General features: G+C 38.7%; 3 protein-coding genes across 6 annotated transcripts in view; 2 read left to right on the top strand and 1 right to left on the bottom strand.

Moving 5' to 3' along the window:
- The window catches only part of cadm3 (cell adhesion molecule 3), a 120783-nt gene extending 115108 nt beyond the window's left edge, over nt 1-5675 (top strand). For all 3 annotated transcript variants that reach the window (XM_077555607.1, XM_077555606.1, XM_077555608.1), the window contains one exon: nt 169-5675. In XM_077555607.1, the coding sequence (XP_077411733.1) occupies nt 169-287 (119 nt within the window). In that variant the 3' untranslated portion in view covers nt 288-5675. The remainder of the gene's footprint in view (nt 1-168) is intronic.
- Nucleotides 5676-7760: 2085 nt separating this feature from the next.
- The window catches only part of kirrel1b (kirre like nephrin family adhesion molecule 1b), a 92051-nt gene continuing 75367 nt past the window's right edge, over nt 7761-24444 (top strand). For both annotated transcript variants that reach the window (XM_077556078.1, XM_077556077.1), the window contains exon 1: nt 7761-8066. In XM_077556078.1, the coding sequence (XP_077412204.1) occupies nt 8018-8066 (49 nt within the window). In that variant the 5' untranslated portion in view covers nt 7761-8017. The remainder of the gene's footprint in view (nt 8067-24444) is intronic.
- LOC144042946 (uncharacterized) overlaps nt 16313-24444 on the bottom strand; it is a 152481-nt gene continuing 144349 nt past the window's right edge. Inside the window, exon 7 of the transcript XR_013291021.1 lies at nt 16313-16337. The gene's annotated coding sequence lies outside the window, so the exon portion shown is untranslated. The remainder of the gene's footprint in view (nt 16338-24444) is intronic.

Genomic DNA, 24444 nt, shown 5'->3' with positions numbered 1-24444 from the left:
AGCTTCTCATCTCCAATTTTTGCTCTAGATGGGCTTTTGCTTGTTATGTTCGTCATCTTAACGAAGCCTTAACCATGTTTTGTCCCGCTGGTGATGGCGAACTCCTGAATGACATTAAAATGTGATTAATCCAGGAGGCTTAATTTTTGTCTGCAACTCTTTTCATAGGAACGTATTTGACCCACGAGGCCAAAGGCTCGGACGACGCCCCCGACGCCGACACGGCCATCATCAACGCCGAGGGCGGAAACTCCGGAGCCGAGGACAAGAAAGAGTACTTTATCTAGGGAGGAAGAGGAGAAGGAAGGAGGAGTGAAGGAAGGAAGGAAGGAAGGAAGGAAGGAAGGAAGGAAGGAAGGAAAGAGGAGGAAAGAACTATCTTCCGTTTTGTTTTCACCACACTCAGTTGGTTGAGAAAAGGGCGAAGTTGGGGTTGAGGACTTTGCATCGATACAGGGACGTGAGAATTGCACTGAGACACACGCATACGCACACACACGATGACTTACTAACACGTTATTGTTACGTTTGGATCCGGGCGACCCTTTTTCTAACCAGCTCCGAAATTGTAACTCACATTCCTTCCCGAGCCCTTTGCCACATTAACCCCACACACACAATCCCACCAACATCCTCACCACCCCCACCTCAAAGAAAATGGTACGAGCCACCGTGACCCCCACCCCAACCGAGGCCCCACCACCTAGACTACACACATGTACACGTATAAATATATATATAATAAATATATATATATATAAATATAAGCATTCTTTTTACTGGACGGAATCGGTGTCGAGTGTGCGCGCCTGTAAATAGAAAACTGAAAAAGAAAAAGAAAAAAAACGCTCCTCGCTCATGTATCCCACTTCCTCGAATACTCTTATTGCCTGTTTTTATTACATGCGTGCAGAGTCTCTGAAAAAGGAAAACATAAATGTAATAATATTAAGAAGTACCAACAATGGCGTTGCATTGTAAACTAACTTCAACTGCAAATATTTGTATTGGTTTTCTTCTTGTTGCATTATTTTGTTTAGTTTTTTTTTTTTTTTTTTCATGGAGTGTTGGGGCCTCACTGAAAGGAAAAAATATATTTACTCTGACAATAAATTTTGATATTTTTAGGTGCAAGTAATAATTTAGGGAAGAAAAAAATAACACAAAATGAAACAAATTTCTCTCAAAAAGTAACTTTTTTTTCCAGAAAATTTTAAATGACTTGAGAATAAATAGTGCAATTGTAACTTTTCGAGTTAAAATTAATTTAAAAAAACAAAAAAGACAAACATGTTGCATAAAGTTGTAGTATTTATATAAATTTGATGTTTTTAGACAAAAATACAATTTAGGTGATAAACTTTATTCTTATTGCTTTATTTTTTTATACTTTTAAAGTAGAAATATTAATATATGACGGTCTGATATAAAGTCCTAATTTTCAAAGATTTTTTTTTTATGAGAATAAAGTCATAATATTCAGATAAGATGGAGTTTTATGTTGTTGTTTTTTTCTTTTGAGTGTGGCCCTATACTTATACAATATTTTAAATACTTTTTCGGGATGTGTGTGAGTTGCGTGTTTTTTTTTTTTTGTCTTCACTTTGCCCAATAAACCAAACTATCGCTGAAATTCACCCATTAATCCACTTGCAATAAAACAGAGGGTGTCCAAACGTTGGTTATTAGCTTTTCAAATGTACAAGGAAGGATGCACAATAGAAATAAACAAAAAGATTACTAAATAATCCAAACTGTCAAAATTCATCAATGACATTGTTGTTCACCCACACGTACATATGATACTGTAATACAATATTTCATTCAATACTTTGTACAAATGTAATAAACAGAACAACTAGAAATAATCCACAAAGTAGAAAAAATATTCAGGTGGAATATGCATGTCAAATGTAGACACGTCATATGAATATGCAAACGCTTCTTTGGCCACTTATTCATGTTGCCTGACACTTTGCACATTAGAAATTACCAGTGGGACCAGAAATAATCCACAGAGAAAAGAGAACATGACACACGTGACCAACAATCCAGCGACCAGAAATAATCCACACACACAAAAAAACACAAAATTACTTGGAATATATTATTTTGCATTATAGACACATATGGATAAAATTATTCCTTCTCTTGCCATTTATTACTGATAACTGCCACCTGCACAATAAAAATAACCACAAACACTCAAAATAATCCACAGAGTAAAGAAAAATGAATGAGAGTTTTGTCACACACATATCATTATATAATTGATGCAAAAGTGGCTCTAATCAGTTATTCATGATTACCGCCAATATATACAATATAAATGAACGGAAACGCTGATATAATCCACATAGTAAAAAAAAAAAAGTTGCTTGGACGTGTGTGTGCAATATAGACACATACATGCGATGGCTTCTGGTGCCAGATATTTCTGATAACCGCCACCTACCATAATTGAAATAACCAGAACCACTCGAAATAATCCACAGAGTTAAGAAAAAAGTCCATGACATGTTTGTCATGCACGTCATCATATAATTAATGTGAAAGCGGATCAAACAAGTTATTAATGATAACCGCCAATGTCCAAAATAGAAATAAAGTAATCCACAAAGTAATTTTTTTTTTGATCTGACATATTCAAAGTGTGTGCAATATAGACACATCAATGTGAGGGATTCTGTTGCCAGTTATTCCTGATAACTGCCACCTTGCACAGTAGAAATAAACACAACCACTCAAATCACAGAGTAAAGAAATAAGTCCATGACACATTTGTCACACAAAAGCAGACATTACAACCGTGCAAAATGGAAATAAACAGAACCACTAGAAATAATCCAAATAGTCAATAACAACAAAATCCATGACATTTTTGGACATATCATTATTAGTTACTGCAACCACACTTCATGCTAGTTATTTATGATAACCACTAAGCAGCCATCTTGCACTACTCGAAATAATCCACATTCACAGATCTCAGGATGGTCCACGGACTGGACTTTTTGGGCACCCCTGTTTTAGGCTCATTGGTCCATCCCAGCAAAGGATTCCTGTAAATGTGTACCGTTGGCTGGGGCAAACGTGTGGAAAGGGAAGCTAATCTGGCTAAGAGGTTGCGGGCAGCGTGCCAACGCTGCGCTCCCGCTTGCCGGCCACAAAGTCATTCCACAACTTCAATGTCCTCGTCTTCGTCTTCTGCCCGCTGCGCTCGTCCATTTCTTTTCATTCTTTAATCAATCAGCCCCGGCTGCGTCCTGATCCACCTTCTCCCTCCCCAGCCTCACCCACGCGCTCACCCTCCATATACGTGATTGATGTGCCCCTTTCCTGGCAGGATGCCCCCCCCTCTCCCACCACTTTATAGACAATAGTGTGCATGATTGTACGTTTTTGTACAGGTGTGCTTGGAATGGATGAGTTTGGTGTTGAAAAACAAGTGCAAAAATTTCCATCACATGTTGTAGAAAGTCTTCCCGGAGAGTGAAGCTGGTACCCCTGCAAACGCTACAGTGTCCCAATACTTTTGTCCAAAATCCACATTTTCTTTCAGTTGGTGTCCCAATACTTTTGTCCAAAATCCACATTTTGACTTCCTGCATGTGACTCAATACTTTTGGCCACACTCCACATTTTCACATTGTCACGTCCTGTTGTTGTCCCGACACTTTTGTCCAAAATCTACATTTTCACTGTCACTTCCTGTCTTCACTTTTCTCTTCATTGGATGTTCCAATACTTTTGTCCACATTTTCTTCACATGTCACATACGTGTCCCAATACAGTTATGTTTTGTGTGTGTGTGTGTGAAATGTTCAGGGATTCTTCTTTGTTTTACAGTCAGCCCCTTACCCTTTTTGTCATGAGTCCCTTTCACGCTGCCTATTAATGCTGGCTCGTTTTTTTGTTTGTTTTTCCGTGTGAAATGTACTGACATGGGCTGCTAATTTCCCATCTTCAAAGGTGGTATCAGAGACTGTATGAAATTAAATTCTGCAGGGATGTTGAAGGCAATGCTGCCTCCCTGTTATCCGTGTGAAAGACCCTGCCTGTCAAAGCAGGCATTTTTTTTATCCGTGCATTTGCTGTTTTCTGTATGAAAGGTACTGACACACACCAGTAATTTCCTGTCTGTAGGAAGTATCACAATGTGACTGTGTGAATCCTGGGTAAAAATGGATGCTGTGTCTCTATGTAAAATCACATAGTTGCCCTGGAATTTCACACTTTCACATAAAACCCAGCAAAACTCCCCACGCTCAACGTTTCCTCAACGTTACTCAAAGTTCCCATCACAAGCGATAAGATAGCGACTGTGTGAAAGGAAATATAGTGGGTAAAATGGATGCTATGTCTCTGTGTCAAAGCGTAGGTAGTTGACCAGAAATTTCATGCTAACACGAGCCCAGCAAATCTCCCTGTGTTTGCTGTTTTCTGTATGAAAAGTACCAACACAAATTGCCGATTTCCCCACTTGAAAGGTACAAAATGGATCTGTGTTAAAGTGCAGACAGTTGGTTTGAAATTTTACTCTTTCACACACAAACCAGCAAAGATTCTCATGTTTGCAGTGTTAAGTATAACATTTTCCAACACAAAATTGAAATATTCCCAACTGCCTGTCGATGCTGTTTTTTTTTTTATATCCCTTGCTGGTTTGTGTGTCAAAGGCACAAAAACAGACCTCTAATTTCCCATCAAAGCCGTCTTTTTTCCCACCATTTCTCTGTTTTCTGAGTGAAAGGTATGAACAGGGACCGCTAATTTTCCAACTGCATGTCAAAGCCATTTTTTAACCCCTCAAATACAATTTTGTGTCTTCACTGGGTTCTATGTAAACCCCCGTCATCTTTCTTGTTGTTTCAGTCTCGCCTGCTTTTTTCTCATGGAAAAACCTGCGTGAAAGGAGCTACCAACGACGAGGTAGCCTAGCTAGCAGGCTAACGTATGCTAAACTAACCACTACAACAAAAAGTCAAAAGTCAGGCGAGTTGTAGCAATTTTAGCGGAACTCAACACTTAATTTTTTTTATCCACCGTCGCTGATGCCTGCAGACCAGAGGGGGCGCTGTCGTCCCACGCCCAAGTTTAAACGCCAAGAAGAAGAATTAGCTACGTCGTGCTACCCAAAAAAAAGTGTTTTGTACAAAAACAAAAAAAACTAAAAAAACAAAATGCAAAAACCCAGCGGACCTATATTTGCCTGTGATCAGTTGTCCTGTCTTTCGTCTTAGCTAATGTGCTAGCATGTAGCTTGCATGAGAACCAGTGGGGTGGTGTGTAGTGTAGTGCGTGCGTGCGGGACAAAATGGACGCCATCCTCTTGTCTGCAGACGCGGTTCCGAAATAAGTCTTTTTGTTGTTGTTGTTTGTATTAAATTATGTCATCCCTTTTCTGTTGTTTTCTTTGAGTTTTTAGACGTTTAGATGCTCCAAAAGTTGTGCTGTAGATTTGTTTGGGGGGTGTTTGTAAATAGTATTTCATATCACGACATGTACGTTGATTGGACGGATGATGATGATGTCACCAAGCTGCATGCTGTGGTTGGCTCCTAAGTTCAAATTGTACTTATTTCAATTTAGTTTTCTTTAGTTTTTTTGTTTGTTTGTTAAAATTCCAGTTTTTGGTTGTTGACTTCAATAAAGATGCAATTGGGTTAATTTCACTCTTCTTTGTCCGACATTTTTTGTGCTTGTTTACCCAAAAATTGGGCTTTTAAATATGACGTACAAATGGCGCTACCAGGTTTAAGGTTCTTCACTTCTGTAATGTCAATTTGTGCGCTTTTTTGTTCGTGCGTATTTTACTTTTGAAAAGAGAAAACTAATGCGCAATGACTTGTAAATATGCCACAAGAATGGAACCAACACAATTTTAAGTTAATTTTTTTTAACTATCCAAATATTTGTTGTGATTATTTGACTAAAACAAAATAAAGGTGCTGAAACACCTTTTAACCCAAAAAAATTTTTTTCAAGTTTTACTCCCACACTTAATAAATATATATGCCTTTTTTCTTTACTTATTTTACAAACAAAATGGCTCTACAATAGCTTTAAAGTGCAATATCCATTAAATGTGCTATGTTGTACTTAATGTACTTAAACTTAATGTACTAGAAGTCACTTTAAATCACAATTAACTTATAAATTTGCCCAAAAAATATATGAACATCACAATTTGTTTATGTATTTTAATTTGGACTTACTTTTTTTACTTATTTAAAAAAGAACAAAAGAAAAAGTACAGTTGGAATAGATTTAAACAGAATTTCTTTTTTTAGATATGCTGCAAAAATTGTGTTTGACAGAGTTTTAAAGTTTTTTGCTTCTGTAAAATCATTCTGTAATACATATGTGTGCCTTTTTGTGATAATTTTACTAGATTTTTTAGAATAACTTTGATTAATATATGTCACAAAATAATAATACTACCAGTTCGAATATTTCTATTATGTCTATATGTAATAAACATCTGAGCCTTTTTTTAATTTCTTTTATTTTTCTACTTTACTATTTTTTTGTGGAAAAAAAAATGTGGCACAAGAGGCAACGAGCAAACTTGTAAACGTGCCACAAAATGGTATTAGTGTAGTTCACAATATGGCCAACAGAGGGAAGTACAGTCCAAAGGAAATTTCAACGTGCTCTGTTGACATGATTTTATTCATAAAAATCTGACAAATGTTTGCATTCCTCTTTTTGTTTAATTTATAGTCTTGTTCCAACAACACGTGACAAATATTAGTTTGTCAACAGTCAGGTGCTAAAAGGCTGGGGGGGGGGGGGGATGGGGGTTGTAGCTACTGCTAAGTAATAAATAATAAAATAATGAATTATTTTAATAATAATAATAATAATATTTTTTTTATTTTAATCATATATACATACGTGTTAATTTTTTAAAATCTTTTTTAAAAACACAGGGTGTCCATAAATTCTGGGTACATGCTAAAAACACATATTTCTTAAAACAATTGTATTCAATTGTAATGTTGATAAATATTTTCAACAGAATTTCCATCATTTCAATGCATAATTCGATGTGCTTTGCAAAATTCAGGTGAACTTTACTTAATGGAGTCGGTTGAAGGTTAAATGATTCTGCAATTTTACAATAAGACCATCCTTCTCGTCCGCTTAAGAGTATCAAATAGATTTTTTCTTCTTTAGGAAGAGCCATCTTCATTCTGGGGAGGAACAATAATATAAATAAAGAGTGAAATCCACTATGTACCCGAACTTTGTGGACACCTTATAGTTTGACTTAACAATATAGTTGGCTGTTTTACAAATTATCCGGTTATAATAAAAAAAATGTTTTTCAGTGCAATGTGTTCAATTATTTTTATTTATTTACCGTTACTTTAACTTTTCTATTTATTTATTTTTTCATTTTTGTGTCTATTTTTAATTATTTGATATTTTTTTCCTTAAATATATTTTTTGTATAAATATCGTTTTGTATTTCTACGTCTTTTCAATGAATGGATTTATTATCACTAACTGAACACGTTGGAAAAATGGATGGATGGATTGATGTCCATCTCCGAAGTGAGGTTTTCATAACGGCCACCCGAGGGAGCCCTTTTCATTCTTGCGGTCTAAAACTGAGCTTTGCAAAGGTGAGGGGAAGGGTGGGGTGGGGGGGGGGGGGTGATGAGGATGATGATGAGGATGTGGGGGGGATGATGATGGCGCGAGGTGGGAGGGAGCCTGCTGAGGAAGAGGTGGGGAGGGGGGGAGCGAGAGCAAGCTCGTGCGCCGCTCAAACGCCAGCAGAGCGCTGCGAGGAACGGATGAGCTTGAACGCAACATTTCAAACTGCACGCGGATGATCAAGAGGAGGATTCTTTCTTCTCTTGTTTTGAATTTTAATTATTGATACAAGTTAATAAGTCTCGCTTGGCCTCTCTGATGAGTGGAATCCGGTGGGACTTGACGGAGGCGCGCTTGGCGGCGGCGGCGGTAGGGGGCGACGACGTGCACGCGCGCGGCTGAAAGCATCATGAAGCAGCCTTTGTGGATCTTAACTTTGCTCATCACTTTGCAGCCAGGTGAGCACACGCACTCGTCTCGCAGTCACCCATAAAGTTACATTACCATCCGCTGCTTTTGTTTCTTTTGTTTTACGGAACACCTACTCAGTTTGACGGTGAAAGAAGCGCGATGATATTGTCAATATTTTCATCAATAATGGCGACATGACAGCTTTGAAGTAGTTTGGATGTGCTTTGTGGTGCGCCCCACTTTGCTTTTAAGAGTCCTTTGCGTGAATGGAGAGATAGCGACACAACAGTTTGGTTGGGCACATTGGAGCCATGGTGGAAAAACTCGTGTGAATGGAGAGATGATGGCGACGTGACATGATGGTTTTCGGGTGAATCAAGCTCTCTGTCGTGACCTTTACCATGAATGGAGCAATGATAGTGGCATGGCAACTTGCAATTGTTTTGCACAGTGGACCAATAATAAAAACATCCGTGCATGTGAATGGAGAGATGGTAGCGAAATGGCAGTTTTGTTCGCAGAACTTAAAAAAAAAAAAAAAACGGTGTCTTTTGGGAATTGCATTGGTTGCGATTATGCATCACGCGTGTTTTTCAGAGTTTGTGTGTGTGCGTGCGTGTACCTGTTTCACCACCTGGGTCCGCACCACCACCGCGGCCCCCGGGTGCCGTCGTGGTAGTCCGCAGACGCTGATGTGCGCCGACAGCTTGGAGACGGCCGCGTCTTCTTCACACGATGAGGCCTGAACTAGGAAGCGTTGCATTGTGGGACGTGACGGAGCCCTTTCGCACTAACCTGTAAATCGATCAATGTTGTGGGTGAAACTGAAAGGTACCGACGCAGGATGAGATGGCGGAGTCGAGACATTAATTTGCCGGATTCAGCGGTAGTATCTGAGACGTTGCAGTAGCCCTTTTAAAAAAAAAAGGAGAAAAAATATTATTTTGTATTTTTCTCTTCTTTCTCTTTTTTCTTCTTTAGAATTTTATATTTTTCCTGCCATTTTCTGTGCCGTCGTTCCAAGTCAGTCGATTTTCCGTCTTTAGAGGTAGTTTCAGGTTCTGCAATCTGCGGACTGTGAACACCTGAGGTAAAAAATTCCTGCCCTGTTGGGTCAAAATCAGTTAATTGCCTGTCCAAGTCAGTCAATATCTGCCAATTTCACTCTTAAGATGAAGTCGGCCCATGAATTTGCCGGCTAAAGCGGTAGTATCAGATTTCTAACCTAAGCCCACTGTCCATGAAAGCTTGGACTGTCCCGTTTGTATTATGATGTTGTTCCATATAAACAGACCCAACATTAGATGGAAATGGCCCCACTTCAATTTTGCGTCTTTGGGGGTAGTACCAGATCCACGCTGGGCAAGAATTAAGTCAGCCTGTCAGAACTGTCCTTTTCCTTTTCAGTGTTGCTGTGAGAAATATCCGCATTTGGACGTAAAGTGGTATCTGAGCCGTAACGTAGGCGGTAAAGCACCTGTGTGAACTATCAGGGTATTCCGCTATGCCTGATTTTTAAGCTAACACTTGAGACTCATATCAGAGGTGGACTCGAAGCCATAAAAAGCAGGAATCACCCTGCTTTTATTGAATTAATTTATTATTATTTTTAATAAAGAGCATCAAAGTGGCTGTGAAGTACGATGTCAACAAAAAGGGCGAGAGAAAGAGTTCTCTCTCTCTCTCTGTCTCTCTTTCAAGTATTTCTCCCCAGTGCTCGCCGGGCCCTTCTGAATGGACCGCCCACGAGAAAATCCATTGAGACGCGCATCTTGACGAATAACAACCAGCAGCGCTTGTTCAATCAATCGCATCCTTCTACAAAAGATCATAATCACACGCTTTTCTTTGTGTGTTAGGGAGACAGAGAGCGAGGGTGAGAGAATGTGTGTTTGAATGCGCGTGTGTGCAATTTAATTATTTATACACATTGCAGTATGTTGTAACATTAAATTTCAAGGTACGTATCGGTGATGTATTGTATGGTCAGGTTTGGGGAGTAACGGAATACATGTGCCGCCGTTACGTAATCAGATTGCAAAAACAATGGAACTGTATTCCATTACAGTTACAGGAAAAAACATGTAATCAGGTTACCGGTACATTTATTAAAAATGGGGATTACTTTGAAGGATTACAATTACGATGAGAGAGAGACAGTGAAAGAGGGCGAGAGAGAGAGACAGAGTGAGAGAGGGAGAGAGAGAGAGAGACAGAGTGAGAGAGTTCATTTTGCAGTTGATGTCACACATCGTCATCCTCATTGGATGACTATCTATCTATCTATCTATCTATCTATCTATCTATCTATCTATCTATCTATCTATCTATCTATCTATCTATCTATCTATCTATTCATCCATCCATCCATCCATCTATCTAATTGTGAGGGGTGGTTGCTTTCAGTGACAGTTCAAAAACAGCATATGGCTTTCATTCAATCAATCAATCAATCAATAGCCTACATGCTTTTTAATTACACAAGGATTATTGCTATTTGTAGGCTGCCCGGGTCCCTATCACCCGCAAATAGCAGGGGCACATTGTATAGAATATATATTGTGGTGATATTTATTTTTATTTTGTCTTCATGAGCATACTCAATATTGGAGTAATCCAAAAGTAATCCAGTTACATTACTTTAATATTATGGTACTTGGATTACGTTACTAACTAGATTTTTTAGCAGGTAACTTGTAACTGTAATGGATTACATTTTAAAAGTAACCCTCGCAACCCTGGGTATGCTAGGAGGGTTGGCGAAAAATATCGCTAATTGTATCATCAAGAGGGAAGGTACATATTGATAATAAGGGGGGGCTCAATATCAATTTTGTGATATGCAGTGGCGAGCGGTCATAATGAGCTATTAATGCAGTGCATGCCCAAACCCTTCAATAAAATCATGTCCTCTATTATACAATACCTTAGTTCTACTGTTTTGGTCTTAAATTTCTGTGTAACTTGTCCTGTTTTCCTCGCGGAGAGATTGAAAAGCCGACAGCTTGTTTCGCGCATGCGCAATGAGAAATCAAGTTGTGTTCGTTCCGAGAGCTTGTTTCTGTATGTGCGGCAAAAAGCTGGCAGGAAAGCATCTTATCTGACAACGCACATGCGCATAATTGGGTTACTTGACTTGTTCTGTGGTAAACAGTCAGTGGTTCAGTTCATCGCCGAGTCACAATGAGTGCCGTTTCCCCGAAGAACTTTTGAGGAAAAGAATATCATTTCAAGTGGTCGTCCTACTCCTGAAGAAGTCTTCACGAAAACGGTAGTCACCACAAGGCTGAGCTTTAGCGTTCGCTAGCTCGTCAATGGCAACTAAAAAGCGTGTCGGGCGAACTCAGTTTACGCTACCATTCGCCCGGATGGCGACCTGAAAATGATTGCGGTTGGAAGAGTGCACACAGACTCGCGCTATAAAACTACGTTAATTTGGTGACTGAATGGAAAGAGGACGACACCGTTAGCATGAGTTCACTTGCGTTCGCTGTGGCCGTTAGCATAGCATGTAACTTCGTCGCGATCCAATCACTGCAGATAAAAGCCTTCGATCGCCGCAAATAGTTTTAAATGGGGATGGGGATCCCTGCCTGTGCTTGTAGCGGACATTGGGTTCGATTATCTGTGCAGTATTGTCAGCAATCAATCTCCTATTTATATGTAATCACGATGCTAAAATCCATTCATCAGCTATGACTTTCTTCTTCGGCTGTCTCAGTGAAGTACGTCATTACGTGGATGGCACCCAGTGCGCCACCCGGTGTTCAAACTGCGACACCACAGTTTGTGATGAACTCTAGATAAATGTGAGCTACTGTACTCTTAAACAGACTTGAAGCACTCATTGCTGTATCCAATGTAATTTAATTCCTTGCCTTGCTAAATCTTATACAACCACATAGTTTGAATGGGAATTTTATGTGCGCTAGATATTTTTCTTGCAGTTTATTAATGTATTTAGTTTTTTTAAATAATTTTGCTTTTGCTTCATAACTCATATTCCACAAATGTAATATTAATCAAAATGTCATGTTTAGACTAGTGAGGTCACAAATAACACAATTTTTAAGGTTGACTTCCTCAGTGGAGAAAATTAGACATCTTTCTGGGTGAAAAAAAAAAAGCTTTCTACATAAACAAGTCCGTTTGGGGCTTTGCATCTCCACAGTCATGTCAACAAACAGTATCAACATGATAAATATTTGTCATACATCATACTCTGTAGTGTTGATTTCATTAACGAAAACATACTTTCGTCAATACACATTTTTCATGGGACTAAAACCCACATTAATAAACAATAACTGGGACTGAATTAATATGCATTTTCGTCGACTAATGAAGACGAGACGAAAATGAACTTTGCTTAACTCATTCACTGCCATTGACGGCTATAGACGTCAAAAATTCATTTGAACTATTTCTATTAGTTTAACTTTTTTTTCCCACTTTTGTTAACAAGAGTATGAAAACCTAGAAAAAAATGTATTGTACATTTAGAACAGATAGAAAATTTGTGATTAATCGTGAGTTAACTATAGAAGTTATGCGATAAATTACAAAAAAAAAAATCACCTGACGCCCCTAAATTTTAATAATCTTTTCTCTTTTTTTTTCAACACCAAAAAAGATTATTAAAAAATGTCTGGGTTTTCATACTCTTGTTAACAAAAGTGGGAAAAAAATGTTAAACTAATAGAAATAGTTTAAATGAATTTCTGACGTCTAGAGCCGTCAATGGCAGTGAATGAGTTAATAAAAAATGGACTAAAATCTATGGACATTTTAGTTCATGAACAAAAACAAGATGAAAATTATACGATTTTGTAAAACCTTGTCTCTGCTCATCTGTAAGTGTGACACTGTCATGTGACACAGTGACACCCCCCCTTTCAAATTTGAAGCTAGCGAGTGCAACATGCACAACAAACACATGGGACAGACAGGAGGTCGCGATGAAATTCACGATTCACGATGAAAGGTAAAAGAAATAGAGTAAATTATAGTTATAACATAACACGAATCCAACGGCTATAACGTTCCAACAATAATGTTAATCCGACCGCTAACTAATGTTGCCTAACTTACTAGCTAGCTTGTAGCATGGAGCCACAGTAGCCACTTGTTGATATAATGTAATTGTGTGTCAAGTTGTTTTTAATCAAAAAGATGAGAGACATTTTTATGTGAGATAGTTTTAGATCCGAAATGTTCAACATAATCTGCCGACAAACAAATATATACAGGGGTAAAATGATTGTCCTCACTAAAACTAGACAGTTGACAGTTTTTGTTGACTAGTTTATAGTCGACTAAATACAAACAGGATGAGCTTGACTGACTTATGATAAAAACTAACAAGCATGATTAAGACTGTACTAAAACTGAAACTAAATTTAAAAATGTCTGATAAAATTAACACTAGCATTCAGGATGTGACAAAATATCATTATTGTGATACTGTATGTCACAATGCCTTGACAAATGTCAAGGATGACATCATAGCTAGTGTGTAGGAAAAAATACTGCTTATCATATTGTATGGTGTTTAAGTATCAAGATACAGTTTAAGCACGCCACAAAAAATATCAACATGTGATAGAAATGATCAGATTGCTAAATTTTAAGAACGACATTGCACTATTAAAAAATATCAACATGGTGATGTACAGTATCAATACTAGAAGGGGACAAAATATCGATATCTCATTTCAAATCACGGTGAACGACATGTAACACCGCCATTGTCATATATCGTATCAGAAGTGGAGATAACGGCGTCACCCGTGCAATCGCACTCCTGACACGCGTGAATTGAAACACAAGCTGGCGGCAGCGTGGGTGGCGACCAATCCCGTCTTTCATCCTATCTAATCGTCATCATCATCCATCGCCGTTTACAAGGGAGAAAAGCGAGAAAGCGGGATATTTCCACCAAAAGGAAGAAGGCGCTTGCTTGCGCGAGAGAATGAAAGCGTTTGCAGCAGCCAGTTCAATTACAGATAAGGGAAATACGTCGGGGAGCGAGCGCTAGGTGCTAAAACGTTCAATTGCGGCCGGGACGATAGCGCGACTGGAGGCCAGACGGAGATTAGCCGGCACTGATTCAATATTAACAACGTTGCCGCTTAAACGTCCCCTCGGTGGAACGTGTTGAAATGTGATGATATGCTCATTTAGATGACGTTTAATTAAAATGGTCAAGTGTAATGTGACGTGTCCGCAGATAAAAGTTACGCTCTTGAAAAGTTTAAATAGAACTTTTGACGCCGGAGCCCCAAAAGATCAAAGCAAAAACGATTGGCTTTTAAGTCAAAATTAACGAGACACACATTTGGATAATGTACAGCAATTGTAAAGAACATCATACATTTATAAAAGACCACTGGTAACGAGAAAGAATATTGTACTTTATAGTACATTGTTAGCCTAATAGCATTAGCATTAGCAGTTGCTTATCGCTGGCGTCTGGCCAAAACCCTGTACCTCAAAATCATCACTTTTCAGGAGACCCCAAAATACGGCATGTTTGTTCAACCATTAACATTAGATCATCAAAGACAGCAAGCCATTTTCATTACTTCCGATTGGCCAATAAATCGTAAAACATGTAGACTAACCAAAAGTCTAGATTTTTTGAAAAATATGGAATTTGCCAAATTGTGATTTGGAGGTTTTGGCCCGATGCCAGCATGATGTCATTTTCCCAAAAATACTTTGGCAATTGCGCTATTAAACAAATGATTTGGCAATGCCAATATGTGATATATTGCGATATCAATATTTGTTCCCATCCTTCGTATCGATACTTTAACATATCACTTAAAAGTACGATACATCACAATATTGATATTTTGTCTTGCTCCTAATAATACTTTTCTTTGATACATTACGATACAATACATTTCAATACAGTATGATACATATTTATACTATCTATTTTATTTAGGATCGATACTCTATATTCCAAAATCAATGTCTAGTATCAATAATGTACTGACACTTTTGTGATGCACTTTATCGCAATAATGAATAACAATAGTAGGGTTGGAAAATTTTCAATATAGCAATATGTCCTTGCAATATGACACGAGATAGAACGATATGGGTTTTTCAGTGCCAATACCGATACTGATTATTAGTAGTCAAGGACGCCGATAACTGATATTCGGAGCCGATATTTATTTTCACTGAAAGAGAAAATATTGGCATCAAAATTTGAAAAAAATACTCCAGCTCTTAATTTTGGGGGGATTTTAAAGCATATGTTTATTGAAAACTTTTAAGATTCGTAAAATATCGGAGTTTTATTTTATTTTTTATTTTTTTTAAATCTTAGTCAATAAACATCTTTGCTTTAAAAATCTAACAAAAAGTTCCTGGATCTCCCAGGGGCAGTAGCATGTTTTCAAAAGTTAAATAAAAACTTAAACAATTGTTTTCTACAGTAAATAAAGTATTCCAAAATTTCAAAATATCTGAAATATTAAATTTGTACTTAGCTTAATTTAAATTTCAAACAAAAACAGAAGGTGCAGAGAGTTCCCAGGGTCAACAGCATCTCTGAAAATTAAAAAAATATAATTTAAATTAGTTCCCTGAAGTGAACACTTTTTTATTCAAAATAATCTATTATCGGCCATATGATTCTTCAAAATGGCCGATGCCGATATTTGTCAAAATGCTGAAAATCGTTTTATCCTTAACTTAAAGGTGCATTGTGCAGTTTAAAAAAGTAATATTAAAGCTTTTCCCCATCATGCATGCTCCACCAATGCCCAGATGAGTACGAAGAGCCCTGACTGTTTTACTCTGACTGTACCTGTCAGCTTTTATCTTCCTTTTATAGTATAGTCTGCGGACCTGCACACTTCACAGTTTCTTTTTTTTTTTGGGGGGGGGGGGGGGTTCGTACCTCATTTGAAATCATATCTTTTCACGCGCACCATGAACGAGCCTGACACAGATGCTGCAGTTACGCTTTGGGCCAGAGGTCGCAAAAATCCTTTAAGTGGGAAGTCAACCTAAAACATTTCTTGAGAATAATTTTATGTGTGACCTCACTAATCTAAACATGACACTCTAATTATTATTACATTGGTGGAATATGAGTTATGAAGCAAAATCAGCTGTATTTGTCCATGTCAGTGGGTGGCCATTTTGCCACTTGCTGTCGACTGAAGATGACATCACTGTTGCTCAGGCAACAATCACACCTCACCTCTTTTCTGAAGCAGAGCTATGATTAGTTATTACTTGAAACCTGAGCAACTGTGATGCCATCTTCACTCGACAGCAAGTGGCAAAATGGCCGCCTACTGATACTGATGCAAACTGCTGGATTTTGCTGCTTAACTCATATTCCACTAATGCAATATCAACCAAAATAGCGTATTTAAAGTACGTAGAATTCGTAGGCCTCTAACGTAACAGTGTTGACCAGCGTGGCGGCGGCGTAGCTTCTTTCTACTGTAGCTAGCTCCTCGCGTGTGTGTTCAAAGTTAACCAACAATGGCAGAGAAGAATACAGGACCACCGAGTCATAAAAGAAAGACTGTTTTTGAGGTAGCTGAACAGAGAAGACAACGCTTGAAAGAGCAAAGCCAAACAAAATTCATTTTGGGCGAGTCACTGATCTGAATATATTACTGGATAACAGACAGGCCAAGACTTTTGAAGCCGCGAGGCCGCCATATTACTCCTCCCAAGAAACATTTTTCGCCATACAATCCTATACATACCATCCACTTGTTTTTTTACTTAAAAAATAGTGACCACCCCGCCACAAACCCCGCCCCTATACTGTAAGAGCCTATGAGCTGTATATGTCTATTGTCTAGTCTCTACGTATACGAATACATTATACAGTAGTCTGCTCGCGTGATCGGAGGAGTAAGATGGCCACCCTGTGGCTTCAACGGCTAGCATGAGGATGTATGGGTTGCTATCCAGTAATATATACAGATCAGTGGGGGCGAGTGTTTTCAGCAATGCCGTGCGCTAAAGCAGCAGAGAGGTCTGAAGACGGATGCTTTGGTCGCTAAGTTACTGCTGGCCAGGTAACTTCAGTTGACTTTTTCAGTAAGAGCTATACTTTATTAAGCTTGTTACACATGTAAAGTTGTCTTATGACACCAGCGTCAACGGTTTGTATATTGACGCTTGAATGTGCATGTGCACTATTAAGAAAACCACAAACAGCTGTTGGGCTACTCCTTCGCCGCAGAATCCTCTCTAATACCTTTAACAATACTATATATCACAATATAAAGCTTATTAACTCATTCACTGCCATTGACAACTATAGACGTCCAAAATTATTATTATTAATATTTGAACTATTTCTATTAGTTTTACTTTTTTTTTTTTTTTTAATTTTTGTTAACAAGAGTATGAAAACCTAGGTTTTTTTGTACATTTAGAACAGATATAAAATTGGCGATTAATCGTGAGTTAACTAGTGAAGTCATCCGATTAATTACGATTGCAAATTTTGATCGCCTGATGCCACAAATTTTTAATAATCTTTTCTTTAAAAATGTTTTTTAAATAATCTTATTTTTTTTTCTTAAGAAAAGATAACTAAAAATTAGGGGCGTCAGGCGATTACAATTTTTAATCGTAATTAATCGCATGACTTCACTAGTTAACTCACGATTAATTACAAATTGTATATTTGTTCTAATGCAATAAAAAAATTCTAGGTTATCATTCTCTTGTTAACAAAAGTGAGAAAAAATGTTTAACTAATAGAAATAGTTCAAATGAATTGTTGACGTCTACAATATTTTTTTTATTACAATGTAAATTTTTACGCACCCCTAGTATCAATAAAATGATAGAAAGTGACGATAACGACGTGACTGTAACGATATTAAAGTTAGGCCAGAATTTTGAAACTGATCCTTTTAATATGACATAAATCACAATGTAAGCGCTCTATTTTCAAAGAAATCCCGCACGTTGTGTGGTATAATTTCGCAGAGGTGAGTTAGACCTGATGTTGGTTATTTCGCAGACGACCATAATCGCAAAATATCATGTCAAGGTTTGCCATCTATTGTTTAATGTTACCCATGGCAATTTCTTTGTTCTTTTGGACTCAAGAAAGAAGTGATGGTGGCCCAAAAGGGACAAAAGAGCTGTGAAAGCACACATTTTTTCCCCCCTCTCCTGAGAGTGACATTTACATTACGCCGGTGTGTAAATAAAGTTTAGCGCAATGCGACCAACAAATGACGCAAGGCTAACATCTGGTGGCTCTTAAGGGATAACGAGCACATACCAGGTAGCTTAGTGATCTTTATGTGTGCGACGGAGGAAGTGGGAGGATGTTGAGTTGGGGAGGGGGGGAGTAAAAAAAAAAGATAATTTCTTAGCTCTTCTTTTAAATAACTGTGTTTCTATAGCAACCGGCCGCTGGAGGAGGAGAGAGGGGAAAGTGGGGGTGTACCAGCGGGAGAGAGTGAGACAGCGTTACCGTGGCAACAGAGGAAGAGGGCGAATAAAGAAAGTTTGAAGGCAAGGGAAAAATACGAGGGTGGTTAAAAAAAAAAAAGACTTACGGAAGAAGTAGCGCAGTTAAAATTAATTAAACGGGCGAGAGTTAATTGAAAATGTAATGAGTTAGTCGGAACATGCGACTGTCAGGATGCCCGCGATGGACGTCGGCCGTTAAGTCATCAAAGAAGCCATTAATCCCTTAAGAGTCCGTCTAATGAGCATGAGTGCAGCCTAAGAGGTGCATTTTGATTGGACGCCGTCGTGATTTTAATTGATTTCCCCGCCAGCTTATTCTCGATCCCCCACTTATTTATGTTTTTTTTTCACAAAGAAAAATCCTTTTTAATGAAACGAATTCCATGATCATGCAATTATTTGCAGATTCTGAGTGCAAATAGATGCGTCCATTGTTGTAGTGTGCTAATTAGCATATGGACAAATAAATATCGTAATCCATGGTTTGTTTTTCCTTTTTCTAAAATAATAGAATTTTAATTTTTCAGTTTGAGGTTTTGTGTTAGTTCCACAAAACAGGTAGTCACTAGCTCTAATTAGCGTATAAACAAACAAATATGGTCACAATTTTTATATTTTCACTTTTTGTTATTTGTCAAATTTTTGGTGATATATGTCAAGTTTCATTTACTTTCCTATAGGAAATTTTGGATGTAGTCAGATCCACCTAGTATGATATTTCCACAAAACAGGAAGTAGCCTAGCATACGGACAAACAAAAAGATTAGCACTAATTAGCTTATGGACAAACAAATAATAATAATAACTCAACTCTGTGAAAGGAAGCTCTCCGCTCATTGAAAAGCATTGGACATTGGATTGTGGTATTTTGATTTATGAGGATTATTTTGATTTCAAAATGTGATGAAATGTCATTTGACTACTAATGTATAACAATCGGCTTGGATTGTATGCTAGTCACAAGCAAATACAATACGTTTTGTTTTCAGCATGTAAAGGAAATGTTGCGCTGCATTGCATCGTGGAAATATCAGAAATGCCCGGATGGTGTGAATTAGCCATGGGAAATGTTGGATGTAGAATAATTAAGATCCACCTAACACGCATGCTATTTCCACAAAATAGGATGTAGCCTTACTAGCCTCGCATATAGACAAACAAAAACAGGTAACACCAATTATCTCATGGACAAACAAATATGTTCATTCACAATTTTTAAATATCACTTTTTGTTCTTTTTTATATATTTTAGTGATATTGTGTTAGTTTTATTTTGATTTCCTGTAGGAAACATTGGACATAGATCTACCTAACATAATATCCACAAAACCGGAAGTAGCCTAGCATAAAGACAAACAAACAAACAAAATCATGCTAATTTCAATTCAATTGACAAATGGTATGATCTTGATGCAATATCAGCAGCTTGCTAGCACACAAAAACAAACAAAAAGACATTTTGTAAAAGGGGGCAACCTTGGTTGAGTTGCCTTGAAAATGATATTCTTCTGGCTTCCGATTCGATAAAACAGCTGTGCTGTTTTGGCCTTGTTTTTTTTTGTTTTTGATTCTCAGCTCAACATCTCACATGACCTCCATCGCCAAGTGAGCAATGAGTGGTGGTGGTGGTATGGGTTTTCCAGTGTGAGGGGGTGGTCCACAGCCAGAAGGGGATTGATTGGAAGTTTCGCAGATCAAACAACCACGACCTCCTCACGGGGTTGCTCGCTCTTTCGGCTCCCTGAATGCACTCAAATAAAAGAAGAAAACATGAATGCAAACACTTCTGTGGGGTTTTACTTCATGCAACCAGTAATGCTCATATCAGATTTTTTTTCTATGCGCAATTCAAGTATGCATATAGAAAAAATGTTCGGATGACCTGGGATGGGTATGAGTTCGAGTGTCTTTTCTCCCTACAGAATATTCTTACGTGAACACAATGAGTCTGTGTGACAGAAACCTCTGGCGTTCATTTGGGATTCGTAGAACTGCAGTCACATTGCAAATTTTGGTTTTACACTGTTCGTCACATGCTGAAGTGGCTTTTAAGTGTCAAAAGTCCCCTTAAGTTGCACACTTTTTACAGTGGGATGTTTCTCACGTTGAACAGCCTTAGAAACATAAAAACTCAAACCAGGTTCAGGCTTTAGTGCAAGTGAATCTTGCTCTCACGCTGAATGAAAAGTCTTTGAAACGTGAAAAACAAAAGTGGCACTTTCCCCTCATAAAGTTGTCCTCGACTTTTCTACCTCTCCAGAACGCTTAACGCTCGCTCTGTTCTCTTGAAAGCGGCAGAAAAATCCGCCGTGTTTGCAGACTTAGCAGCAGTGCGTCGGGGAACAAAAGGTTTTTTTGCCAAAGATTTCCCGACTATTCCCCGCGCTGGCGCTTAATCCCCAGTAATTAGTCTTCTTGTTTGCCGAGGAATATCCTTCCCTCTGCCGCTTCTTCCCCCGGTGAGTCGGGAGATAAAAGTGCGTCGGGAAAAAAAAACGTCCTCTTCCGCCTTGTAAACACTCTCCGTCTCTTTCTGAAGCGCACTTATGTGACACGTGCTCATTAATCATTTCTGTTTGCTGCACTCAAGCTCGCCAGGCTAATTATTTTCCACAAGGAACGGCCATTAGAATTTCGCCGGCATAAATTCTTTTTTTTTTCCCCGCCGCGTGCGATCAGACATAAAATGGGAAATCGTTTTTCTTCACGGATTTTTTTTACAGCGGGATAATGAGACGCGCGTGCGTACGGCACGGCGCGGTGGTCGGGTGCACCCGCGCGGGACATCTGTCTATTTTAAGCTATAGCTGCCGGCCAGCCAAGCGCTGGCCTGTTTTACATGGATAGCAAATAGCTATTAGGCCTAACTGCCAGCCAGTTAGCCGGCGGCCATCTGCCGCACGCCGCAATTATGCGGCGGGAAATATACTCGTTATGAGCGCGCCGCGCATTAAAGACCCGGCGCGGTGCTAAATACGCCGGCGGAGGAGAAGGGAGGATTTTTTGGCGGACGACGTAGTCGGGGTCGGAATGTGTGGGGGGAGGATGTGTTGCGTTGAGGGTGAAGAAAGTAGCTGACATATAGCAGCAGTAGGGTTGCAAATTAGGGTTTCAAAACAAGGTACATTTTTGGCATTCAAGCAAGGATTTAGTATATAATTATGGTTACAAGCTTGTGTTAGGGTTTTTAAGGCATTTCAAAGTAGGGACTCAACACAGGGTTAGGGTTTCAAGGTAGGGTTTCAAGCCTGGTTTAGGGTTTCAAACCAGGGTTACGATCTCAAATTTTGAGTTTCAAGCCAAGGTCAATATGGCAAATTACAGTTTCAAGCCAAGGTTAAGGTTTCAAATTAGGGTTTTAAGCCAAGATTGGATGTAGATTGGATGGTTTCTAGCTTGTGTTAGGGTTTCAAATAAGGGTTTTAATTTAGGGCTTCAAAACAAAGTTGGGCTGTCAAGGTAGGGTTTGAAGACAGGGTTGGAGTTTCAAATTGGGATTTCAAGACTGGGCCAGGGTTGAAAATTTAGGTTTTTAGCCAGGGTTGGGGTTTCAAATTAGGCTTTCAAGACTAGACTAAGGCTAAAAGTTTCACGGTAGGGTTTTCATTTTTTAGAATCGAAAGGTAAGGTTTCAAGCTAGGTTTAGGGTTTCAAAGAGGGGTTTCCATGCAGTCAGCATTTTGTTTTGAAATTGGGGTTTTATAATAGGATTAGGGTTTGAAGTTTGATTATTAAATCTCGGTAAGAATTTCAATTGGGGGTTTCAAACCAGCGTTAAAGTTTTAAATGAAGGTCTCAAGCCAGGGTTTGAATTTTAAATTAGGGTTTTAAGACAGAGTTGAGGTATCAGGTTAGGGTTTCAATCAAGGGTTTTAAGACAGGGTTAGGCTTTCAAAGTAAGATGTCAAAATCAGGTTTTAATCCTGGGTTAAGGTTTAAAAAACTATGGTCTGTGTGTCAAAGTATGGTTTCAAGCTATGGTTATAGTTTAAAGTTTGGGTTTTATGGTTTTAAACAGAGGCTATGTGTTGAAATTATGTTTTTGAGCCTGGGTTTGGTTTTCAAATAAATGTTCATCCTTCTATTGACATGCTAATTGAGGCTCCAATTCCTTCAATTCCGACGTTGCGTTTTGAGCCGGCGGCTGTTTTTCCTTCGTCACAATGCGGCAACGTCGCCACGCGTGTTTGCCGACGACTAATTAGCAGCTTCTGATAAGCTTTGCCAGCGTGCGCTTATCTCAATTCCATGTCATTGTCTTTCCGCACACACACAAAATTGGCCCCACCGCTACTGCCATCCTGGAAGTGAGCCGCGTTGTACGCCAGTGATAATCGCGCAGATTGCACACATCCAGTGCGGAGACGCCGGGTCCGCAACCCTTCACATCACACCAGAAATTCAGTCTGCAAACGGATCCTGAAGGATGTGGCTGTGGATACTCCAAGGGTTGGGTTTTAATGAAGGGTTAGGGTTTAAAATGAATGTTTCAAGTCTGGGTTAACATTTCAAACAAAGGTGAGGGTTTCAAAATAGGGTTAAGTATTACAATTAGGGTTTTAAGCTTGGGTTGGGCTTTGAAACCAGGGTCAGAGGTTTAAAGTACACTGTTTAGGATTTGGGTTTCAAGGCAGGGTTTCAGATAGTTTCTCAGAAGGGTTAAGATTTCAAATAAGGGTTTGAAATCTGAATTAGGGTTTCAAAGAAGGGTTAAGGTTTCAAAATAGGGTTTAAATCCAGGGATGGGGTTTCAAATTGAGCTTTAAAGGAGGGGTTAAGGTTACAAATTGGGATTTGAGGCCTGCTTTACCGTTTCAAAAAAGGGTTAAGGTTTTAAATTGGGGTTTTGAATTAAGTTTTCAAAAAATAGTTAAGGTTTCAAATTAGGGTTTGAATTGTGGGTTACAATTTAAATTAGGGTTTGAAGCCTAGGATAAGGTTAAAATTAGGTTTTGAAACCTTTCTCAAGGTTTCAATGAAAGGTTAAGGTTTCAAATTATGGCTTGAAGCCTGGATTACGGTTTCAACTAAGGGTTATGGTTTCAAATTAAGGTTTAAATCCAAGCATAGGGTTTCAAATTGAGGTTTCAAGGAAGCGTTATAAGATTTCAAATTGGGAGTTGAAGCCTGCTTTACTCTTTCAAACAAGGCTTTAGGTTTTAAATTGGGGTTACAAATTAGGGTTTCAGAATGGTTAAGGTTTCAAATGAGGGTTTGAAGCGTAGGTTAGGATTTGAAATTAGGGTTTGAAGCCTGGGAAGAGGTTTCAAAGAAGGGTTAACGTTTCAAATGAGGGTTTGAAGCTTTGGGTTAAGCTTTCAATTAAATTGTCAAAGAATGTTGAAATTTAAAATTAGGATTTGACGCCTTAGTGAAGGTTTCAAATTAAGGTTTCAAAGAAGGGCTGGAGATTTAGGTATTTTGAGGGTTTAAAATGTGGTTTTCAAAGTAGGGTTTGAAACCTGTGTTATGGTTTTAAAATAAGGTTTTAAGCCATCACTGGTGTCAAACACTGGACTGGGTTGCAATGTGAGGAAAGACCTTTTTTCCCCCCCCCGTTTCCTCTCTGGTGTGTGTTTGGGCCTCACTTGGATTCCTGCGTTACCATGACGACGGCATGCTTCCCTCATCTCTCCTTTGTCCCTGTTACCTTGGCAACATGTCTCTTTGCCTGCCCGCTACCTGTTTGCCTTGCTTTGTCCTTTCTCCTCCTTTTTCCCTTTCTTTCCCTCCATTTGTCGTTTTCCTGTCTCGCCACCATGTTTGTCATCCCTTTTTTCCCCCTCCTGCTCCTCTCGTCAGTTGTCAATTTGCAACCAATTTTTTTTTGTTTTTACTACCAGGAGGGATTTAGGTAATTTTTACAGATGGCAGCTGTTGCCATGGCGACACAAGTTTTGGATTTGCCGTGCGTGGCGAGGGATGAATGGAGGGGATTGAAAA

The sequence above is a fragment of the Vanacampus margaritifer genome, chromosome 2, assembly GCF_051991255.1.
Source record: "Vanacampus margaritifer isolate UIUO_Vmar chromosome 2, RoL_Vmar_1.0, whole genome shotgun sequence".
Taxonomy (NCBI): domain Eukaryota; kingdom Metazoa; phylum Chordata; class Actinopteri; order Syngnathiformes; family Syngnathidae; genus Vanacampus; species Vanacampus margaritifer.
This window is presented reverse-complemented; position numbering and strand designations above follow the sequence as displayed.